Source organism: Trichechus manatus, unplaced genomic scaffold, assembly GCF_000243295.1.
Source record: "Trichechus manatus latirostris isolate Lorelei unplaced genomic scaffold, TriManLat1.0 scaffold00221, whole genome shotgun sequence".
In the NCBI taxonomy this organism is placed as follows: domain Eukaryota; kingdom Metazoa; phylum Chordata; class Mammalia; order Sirenia; family Trichechidae; genus Trichechus; species Trichechus manatus.
The window spans coordinates 2890359-2900552 of record NW_004444157.1 but is presented as its reverse complement, the minus strand read 5'-3'; the positions used below and the strand labels follow the sequence as shown (position 1 = coordinate 2900552).

The 10194-nt window shown below is 38.6% G+C and overlaps 1 protein-coding gene across 1 annotated transcript in view; it reads right to left on the bottom strand.

Moving 5' to 3' along the window:
* IL1RAPL2 (interleukin 1 receptor accessory protein like 2) overlaps positions 1-10194 on the bottom strand; it is a 1202505-nt gene that overhangs the window by 25908 nt on the left and 1166403 nt on the right. Inside the window, exons 7-8 of the mRNA XM_004388912.1 lie at positions 6360-6505; positions 1227-1370 (exon numbers count right to left, since the gene is read on the bottom strand). Of these exons, the coding sequence (XP_004388969.1) occupies positions 1227-1370; positions 6360-6505 (290 nt within the window). The remainder of the gene's footprint in view (positions 1-1226; positions 1371-6359; positions 6506-10194) is intronic.

Genomic DNA, 10194 nt, shown 5'->3' with positions numbered 1-10194 from the left:
GTTGACATGTTTTGCGGTTGTTAACCAATGTCATAAAACAATATGTGTACTACTATTTCATGAGAAACTATTTGTTCTGTAAACTTTCACCTGAAGTACAATAAAAAAAAGTCAATGTAGCCTAACAGTCATATCATTGTTTACATAATAGTAACAATACGACCTAAATAAAAAATTAGTCAGAAATTTTGACATTACAGTCACCCCTCTGCCCTTCATCTATCACTACAAAAATAAAGCAAAATCATATACCTCTTTTCCTTTGAGGCAAGACCATCAAAAAACAAAACAAAACAAAAGCTCTAACCGTCACTGTTAACATACAATGAAAACTAATTTTTAAATCTGTCTTTTTAAAGCAATGACTTACAATTGACTTCTTTTTTTTTTTAATCTTGATTTACCTCAGGCACTCCAGACACGTGTTACTGAGGCTTACAGTAGTTTGTGGGTAAGGATTTTATGCATAAGGGGCATGCCATGATTTCTTATTGCTATTTATTATGTACATGGTAATTTATTCTCCTGAAAAAAATCAAATCATTCTTGAATGTGCAAAGAAACAAGGCTGAGTACAATGCTTTATTGATATATTTCATTTGTAAGATTTCCAAAGGTCATAAATGGCAAACACATGAAAACTAGAAGCCACATTCTGAATTTCTATCCTTTGAGAATGGTGTTATAATCGTCCAAAATATGTGGGTCCAGATGTCCTTTGGACTTTATGAGGAGTATCTCTATAACTTTGAATCTGTTTCTTGCATGATTTATTTATTTTCTTGATGCCAGGAATGGATAAAAATTATTTGTATCTAAATTTGAATTTTCTGGAGGAAAAAAATGGAATTAATTCCTAATTTCTTTCTTACTAAGGGAAAGAGCCTTAACAGCAATTGTTTTATCTTCTGATCAGTTAATAATGTTTCCTTGTTAAACATTTTATTTGGAAATTTCAAACATACAGGAATATTACAAAAAAAATTTCAAAGAACCACCCATATGTCCTTTACCCAGATTCATGTTTGTTAATGTTTTCTCTCCTTTACTCTTTCTCAATAGAGAGATAAAAATATTTTTTTGAACTATTTTAGGGTTAGTTGAATATGTCATAGCCCTTTACCCCTAAATACTTTGGTGTATATTTTCTAAGAATAGGGGTATTCTCTTACATAGTCATAAACTCATATCTTTTAATTGGATTTGAACAATAGGAGACAGCCTACCATCTGTAGTTTCATCACCTCCAAAATGCTGTCGGTAGAAGAGCATCAATTCAATGTTGTAGCATTTGTAGATGATCACTAGCAGTACAAGCAGGAGGAAGATTGCTCCCAGGCCCCCTGCAAGCTCAATTTTGTAGATTAAATCTGGAACAAATAGAATAAACAGGAAAACAGTAATTAAATAAGAAACAGTTGGGATATTCCAACATTTCTACTCTCTGAGATGTACTACCCATCCTGCTTTTTTTCCCAGAAGGTTCTTGTTTAACACAGTACCTTTGCTCTTGATAAATTTGTATCAATCAAACTTTTGTAAATGTATTCTCTTCTAAAGATTCAAATAATATACTATTGAAAGCAGTAAATCCATCTGAAAAGTAATAGTCACATCCCAATTTGTTTTGAATATATCTAGATTTTAACATCTATACTGTTGCTTTAAGTGTGTTTCAGGGAACTATTAGGGCTGTCTTATTCTAGGTCCAAGGCCAATATTTTGTTGTTTCTGTTAAATTATCTTATTGGCTTATCAAGATTATTATCTAGTACGTTGCAGGCCACAGGTCCTATTCTTCTACAGAGGAACAGCATCATAAAATTACTCTCAGAATCAAATAAAATCTAATGAGCTTGCAGGATTTAACAGTTTCATTTAACCCTAGTAGAACATAATCTAATACAAGGTAAGCAGGGGAAATTAACTTATCCATTTCCCCTACTTATTTGAATAAATGACTATAATATGTATGGGATATAATATGTCCAATGGGGCTAAAAGAGAATGAGAAATCCAGGCTAATCACTTGGCCTATTCAGCTAACATTGGCTACCTGATAGCAGACATAGGCTGCTCCAGTGGGGCATCACTAGAACTCTGAGATTTGGAACAATTAAATCAACACATAATGGAAGGAGACACAATTTTGCCAGGTTCAGGGAACAGTGACTTGCCTGTAGCTTAATTAGTGATTTTTTTTTTTTTAAAAATCTAAAAATATATCATCAAAAAAAGGGGATTATATCATGCAATTTAGAGAAATGGGAAGTCAGAGGAGAATCTACAAAGGAGTTTAGCCATGTCTAGGAGAGAAATGCTGAATCTGGGAGACACCAGACCCGAGACATACTTTTCACTGTGGGACAGGGACATTTCATTGGTCTCAATATAGTATTAATTCAATTGTCTATAAGATTAGCTAACCTCCCTTTAATCAACATCCATAATTACCAAGTGACTCTTTTTTTTAACTAATTCCACTCACCACGTAACTAGAAACTGAGAAAGGAGTGGCATTGTAGTTTGTACCTCAGCTGCTTGTGAGTTTGGTTGGCATCAGTTAGTCTCCTCAGATGGATCACATATGGGGCACTGTCAAAATCAAATTTCTGGCCATGACAGACTGCCACTTTTTTGAAGGTCTCTTGACAACCAGATAGCCAATCTTTCCCTGGGGATGTCCCTCACCTCTTATGGCTTAGTGCTTAAGAAAAATTAGTCAGGCTCAATCTAACACTTAGGATCTGTTTAGCACTATATATACAGTTTATAATAAACTGTATAAACATATTACAAATAATGTATATATATATATTACAAATAAAAACTTCAACCTGTCTATCTTTTCTCCAAATAATCCTTTAGGGCAAGAATTATTAGTCCATATTTATAGACGAAAAATCTGAGACTTAGTAGCTTAAGTCACCTACCCAAGATCATACACCTAAGAAGTGGCCAAGATGGGAACTGAACTCAGGTCTCCTAACTATAAAATCAAAGCTCTTCGTATTATGCCACAGCTTTAGAAGCTCTAGCCTGGAAAGTAACAACAGAAAGTCCTCTCCCTTTTCCCCCATAGAACTGAGGGTAATGCTTCCCAAGAACACTTGACTTACAGTGAATTTTGTCTCCTTCTTCCCTTTCAGATCCAAGGGAAGAAGATAAACTACAATTCAGCAGGCTGAATTAAAAGGACTAGGCAGATTTCTGACACTCCTTTGGCAGGTACTGGAGAATCCTGTAACTGTAGCCAGGGAGGAAGGAGAGGCTCCCTGGAGTCCAGCATAGGAAGAATGTGAAGTTTTGTGGGGAGTGGAGGAATTTGGTCTTGGAAAGGAGGTAGAGCGAAGGAGGAGATGATGGTTGCCAGAGAGAAGACAGCTAATCAGGAGAGCCATGGAGTGGAAATGTTAGAGACACAAATAAATGTCACTCTCTGAATAAGAAGACAGGGGGAAGGATGGAAAAAGGAAGGGAGTTGGGCTGCTGTGAAGGACAAAAATATGTAGATAAGCCAACATTATGAGTGGACACATAATGACTAGGGATAGGATATTGGAATCTATCTTTGTCCTGCCTGCTGTAAGTGGTGGTCCTTTTGAAAATTAAGCCACAAAATTTCAGGTTAAAAAAAAAAATCCTACCACACATTAGCTGTGCCTACTGGCTTCAATATAGATCGTGGCTCCCCAGGCCACTATGTGTGTGGTAATAAGGCAGGCTTGCTTATGAGACCTCTGTGAGGCTGCAATATCGCAATCTTTGCTTGTTTTCTCACCATCTTGTATCAATTATACATTCTTAATAGCCAGTGTTAAATTGACAGAGCAATACGTTTTTTTCCTACTCTGAAAACTGACTTCTCTTTCATCTGTAGGGCATTGATTGGCTTGATTCAACATTTTTTTTTTTTCTGTTCTAAAATGTTCATTTTATGCTGTGAATTTTTTGGTCTCTCTCTCTCTCTCTGGTCAGAACAGCTTTAAACTGTTTTCAAAGTCATCAAATGGGAATTTTTCAGCAATTTCTATGTCATTTACAGTGTAGAGTTGCTATTAGGTGGATGGAAAACTTCAGCAGCAGGAACAATTTGCACTCCCAAGTAGCAGACACCTTTTTCGGTAGTAAATTTATGGAAGAAAACCGTGGTGTGAAAAGTACCTTTGTGGTTTTGGGGTCCATTTTATAAAAATGTCTCTGAAAGATATTACCTAACGATGGCTGTTTAAGTTAAAAACTGTAGACCTAGGCCCTGTGACTCAACCACTATTCTTTGATTCAGCCCAGGCAGTCACATCGAAAGGGTTACATCTATCCTATAATCAGAGGGCAGAGTAGCCATCACCCAAATGACACCTGGCTTTTCTCTTGACTTCTGTTTTCAACTGCCATTTCCATCTCAGCAGGACCTATATTTCTAGGGGCATTTCCTGACTGAGAAGCTGCAAGTCATTTTATCTGGGCTGAGTCTTGGATATGCTTCACAAGGATCACTGTAGCCTGAATAACAAATATTTATGGGGTTGTGACTTTTTCTAGGCATGCAAAGTACAAGTACAGTTCTTTTTAACCTTCTTAGTTTGACCAAACTATTTCTCTGCTGTGAACACAAAGAACAGATACTGTAGAATGGGCCAAAATAGCAGCTGAAGCCAAGGGACTGAAGAGAAGGGAGGTGCAAATGTCTTGAGATAACGAGTTTGTTTCTCTCACTCATAAGTTGGGAGGCAGGTTAGGAGATCCCACTTTAGGGCTTCCTTTACATGTTTGGGGTCAGGGTGGGGCAGCGGCACTGGGAATAAAGAGATTCAGTGACATAGCTCTGTTTTGTGGGAAACGGAGTGTGTTCAGAGAAGCAAAAAGCATTATCAGAATTTATCTAGCATAAGTTCAAATTATTAGTCTGCCAAAGAAAAAATTTAGGATGAACGTCTTACTAAAATGTTAGTTGTACTCACTGGCAAATAGCTCATCAGGGAGTGAGAAAGTGGATAGGTGCAGGTAGATGGTGCATAGGTAAGGGGTAGCTTGAATTTAGAAAACCTGAACCTGATAATCTGATATATTAGGAGTTTTCATTTTACAAAAGGCCTTTTCACTTTATGAAAGAATTCATCACGTTTCTTCTCCATAATGATCACTTTGGGCATCTTAAATACTTGACTTACAGTACATTAGGAAGTTATTGTTCCATAAAACAAACCATACTTGTATTCCAGGAGGGAGCACTGTAGCCACTGAGGCCAGGCTATGGTGTGATAAAGGCCTAAAATGTCCAACTCTGAAGAAAAGTTCTCCTGACTTCACTTTCCATATTAGACTCCTTTAAACTTAAACTCTATTATTTTAAGACAGAATTAAGTCTAACAGAATAAAAAATGGCACTAGAGAGATAAAAGCATTATTTTAAGAATAATGACATTTCCCTGCTTCTTCTAGAGCAGCTTGTCAAGGTCAAGTATTAGGGTTGACTGGAAAATAGAAATTCCATCCTGGCCAGGAGGTACAACTAGTTACCTTGCTGATTGAATCTTTTGTACTGCTCTATAGCCTAGGCAACAAGAACACTGATTGAGAACATTTGTTTTGCTACATTTACAAAACCTTTGCCAGATCCACACATACAGAAACTATTTAGACTTCTGCAATAATCAAGAGTCACGGCAAGGTAAGAGCCAATCTCAGAAGCTGCTCTAGCTGCTGAGATTATTGTTCCTACACCTGCTTTTATCTTCTTTATCTGTAAATTTAGAGCTTCTTTTGTTTGCACGTTATATACAATTTCCACTCTATCTGGAACCAACTTTAGAGAATGATCTCCATAAATGTCAAATATTTAGAAATATATACACCTGCTAAAGGCCTCTTAACACAGAGTCATATCACGCAATAGCGGTTATAATCTATGCGGCAACACTTGTAAGAATATTATATGGGGCTATTCGTTATTTTTATTTATTTTTTTAGTTATAATAAAAAATTACATCACTTCTGATTCAATAGTAAAATCTCTAGCATTTCATTTAAGCAATATAAAATATAGGAAGGTGAAATATGGAGAAAATACGGGATTCTAATGTTTATCAAATTTTACATAACACTTACAATCAAAATACATTTTATCTCACTTGATTTAGACATAACAATATTCCATTTAATTTATCCACTTCCTAATGACATTAAAGTTCATAGGTATTTTACACTAATAACCACAGCAAGACAGAAATTTCTCCTTAAAAAGACAAAAAAGGTTAATAGAAATTTATACTAAATGATAAAATAGGGCCAGGAAACATATCTATCTTCACTTCAATAACTACTCGGTAGCTAAACAAACCATAGTGAAAAATAAATACCCTTTTTACGCAGCAGAACGCTGGCATGTTTTCGTCCATTTCGGTTTTCTACATGGCAGGTGTAATTCGCCAGGTCAGCCTCCACCACTGAGTCAAAGATGAGTGCCAACTCAACTTCTTTTTCTCCAAGATGCTCTTTGAGGAGCCTGAAATAAAGACAGTATACTAGGCTGAATTAGTTTGATTTGGGGATAGAGTAGCCATGCAAAAACTACAGATGGTTATCCAGCTCACATGGGTCTCCAGTGGGCACTCAAAGTCCTGGTTTGGTGTAAGTGTGGAACCTTCAACAAGAAAACACAAAAATGGTTCTTGACCTGAAGATCAGACGGGAAAGAAAGAAGTGAGGAATTCACTCAGCAAAATGAAATGTTAACGGGCCACTAGGCTTAGGGCAAACTGTTAAACGCTCAACTACTAGCTGAAAGGTTGGCGGTTTGAACCCACACTGAGGTGCCTCAGAAGACAGGCATGGTGATCTGCTTCCAAAAGGTCACATCCTTGAAAACCCTATGGAGCAGTTCTACACTGCACACGTGAGGTTGTCATGAGTCAGCATCAACTCAAAGGCAACTAACAACAACCACAACAGGCTTTGATAAATGAAACCAACATGATTTGTGTGACAAAAAAGAGGAAACATTGGGTTCCATGTTCTTGGCTGCATTTATCAAACATAATTGGATCTTTGTACCATGGCATGAAGGAAAAAAAAATCTGTAGGTGTGTAGGTTTTGGTTTTGTGTTAGTGTTTTGATAATAGTGGAGGGAAGGGGGTAAAGAAGGGGATCTTGAAAATGACTGCCTTATGAGAAGCGAACTAAGGGTGGTGAGTGGGTTTTCTATGCCCTAATACCAGTAAGAAACCTGATCTCTACTTTTCTCCTGTCTCTTTTTCCAATGCAATTGTGTGTCCTACAGCCCTAATCCCCTAATCATGTTAGCGCAACTTCACCCTCCCTCTCCCAGGCCTGCTTTCTTCAGTCTCTGCTCCATGTTTGTCTTTCTATTCGTTACCCCTCACCCCCAGGAGAAAACCTGCCCAGTGTGCCATTTTCTCAGAGTCCTGCTTTTTCATTTTTCAAAGTGAACTTGCGAAGGGCCTTGAGCAGCCAGGAACAAGTGTTCTCAGGAAGCTGAGTTGCCAGAAAACTTTCCTGAGGGAGGCAGGGACAAGATGGTGGAGTAGTCAGATGCTTCTTGTGGTCCCACTTACAACAAAGATCTGATAAAACAAGTTATTATATATGACAATCTAGGAGTCCTGAACATCAAAGACAAAGTTGAAGAATTGGACTGAGTGGCAGACGGAGGGAGAGATGGTTCAGAAGCAGCGAGGAGTTGCCAGACCTGACCTAGCCAGCATCCGCACCCTACAAGCTGGATCGTTTGGTGTGCACGGTGAGGCAAGCAGTGGTGCTTGAGGACGCATTTTCCACATTGGGAGAGACCAAGTGGCGGAGTCTGCTCAACCCTCCAGAACCAGTGAGAAGTGGTGCTCAATTGGCGAAAGACAAGTACATTCTTCTAACCTTCTATGTGGATCAAAAAAACCTCCCCTTTTGGGAAGGATCTCTCTCCCATTTACCGGCCCCTTCCTCACTCTGCTGTGGGTCCTGGTTCGACTTCAGCGAATGCTCCCCACATGGGCTGGAAGCAGGATCCTTCACATGCCCTGAGCCATTCTCCTGGCTTTGGAGAGGGAACAAATTAAGAATCAGGAAAAAATAATCTGCCAGCTCCCCTAAGCCAGGAACTCAGGGCAGTCACAGCCCCTTTGCCTAGACACAGGCATAAGGGGTCCACAGACTTTGAATGCCTTTCACCACTGCATAGACCTGTGTGGGCCCATTTCAACAGCATAGGCCCTCATTAGCACAGTACAACAGGGTAGATACCTAAAGCCTATTCTCATCTTTATCAGCCATAAGGGGGAGTGGCAGATTCGTGACACTTGACAGGACCCATTAAGCAGGGTTCTCACCTACCCATATCAGAGGCCTGAGGATGGGTGGCTCCGCCCACTTCACCGAGCCAGCTGTGACAGGGGTCCAAGAATAAGTGGTGACTCCCCGTCCTTATAGCCAACAGAATTGGGTGCCCATAGTCCAGTGGCAAAACCTATTTACCTATGCACTCTAGGGAACTGAGACTTGCCTCTCGCCCAGAAACTCAGGGGCAGCAGTCAGCCCCCTGCCTTGATCAGTGCATGACCCCCTACTGCAGCCAGATACCTGTGCCTACTCCAATCACCCCTGCTCGTCTAGGACTGTAGGTGAGAGCCTGCACCACACACTTGGTCAAAGACGACTTGGACACCTGAGCTGAGTCCACACAAGAAAAGTAAATGGACTCCTGGGCTCACATACCTAGTAACAGCTCTAGCCACCTGGAGACAAGACATGAGAGCTTCAAAGACACCAATAATCAAAGTAGCTCACATGACCAGACTATTTGGGCATATCGAAACAAAACGAAACAAGAAGCTACAACACAGTAAGCAAACATAAAATAAATAAATATAATAACTTATTGATCGCTCAGAGACAACAGTCAATATCAAATCACATAAAGAGGCAGATCATGATGGCATCATCAAGCCATCAAAAGAAAGATTCAAGAAACCTTCTGGAGGAAGAGGTAGAATTCAAAAGATTAATATACAGAACTCTTCAAAAGATCAGGAAGGAGATCAGGCAAAATGCAAAACAAGCCAAGGAACATACAGACAAAGCAACAGAGGAACTTAAAAAGGTTATACAAGAGCATAATGACAAATTTAACAGGCTGCGAGAATCCATAGAGAGACAGCAAACAGAAATCCAAAAGATTAACAATAAAATTTCAGAATTAGACAACTCAATAGAAAGTCATAGGAGCAGAATTGAGGCAATGGAAGTCAGAATTAGTGAGATTGAAGATAAAGCACTTGACACCAACTTCTTTGAGGAAAAATCAGACAAAAGAATTTAAAAAAAATGAAGAAACCCTAATAATTATGTGGGACTCTATAACCTATGTGTGATTGGAGTACTAGAACAGGGGGAGGATAACAGAAAATACGGAGAGAATTGTCAAAGATTTGTTGGTAGAAAACTTCCCTGATATCATGAAAGATGAGAAGATATCTATCCAAGAAGCTCATCGAACCCCGCACAAGGTAGATCCCAAAAGAAAGTAAGCAAGACATATTATAATCAAACTTGCCAAAACTAAAGATAAAGAGAGAATTTTAAGAGCAGCTAGGGATAAACGAAAAGTCATCTACAAAGGAAAGTCAGTAAGACTAAACTCAGACTACCCTGCAGAAACCGTGCAGGCAAGAAGGCAATGGGATAACATACATAAAGCCTTGAAGGAAAAAAAAATTGCCAGCCAAAAACTATATATCTAGCAAAACTGTCTCTCAAATATGATGGTGATATTAGGGCACATCCAGATAAATGGAAGTTTAGGGAATTTGTAAACACAAAACCAGAATTACAAGAAATACTAAAGGGAGTCCTCCGGTTAGAAAATCAATAACATCAGATAACAACCCAAGACGAGAACACAGGACAGAGCAACCAGATATCAACCCAGTTAGGGAAGTCACAAAAATAAATTAAAGCTAAATCACTGAAAATAGGGAAAGAGAGACATCAATATGTAAAAGATGACAACATTAAAACAAAAAAGAGGGACTAAATAATGTAGTCATAGATCTTTCATATGGAGAGGAAGTCAAGGCAATATAAAGAAATAAAAGACTGGTTTAAACTTATAAAAATGGGGGTAAATATTAAGGTAACCACAAAGGAAACTAACAATCCTACATATCAAAATAAAAAAAAAC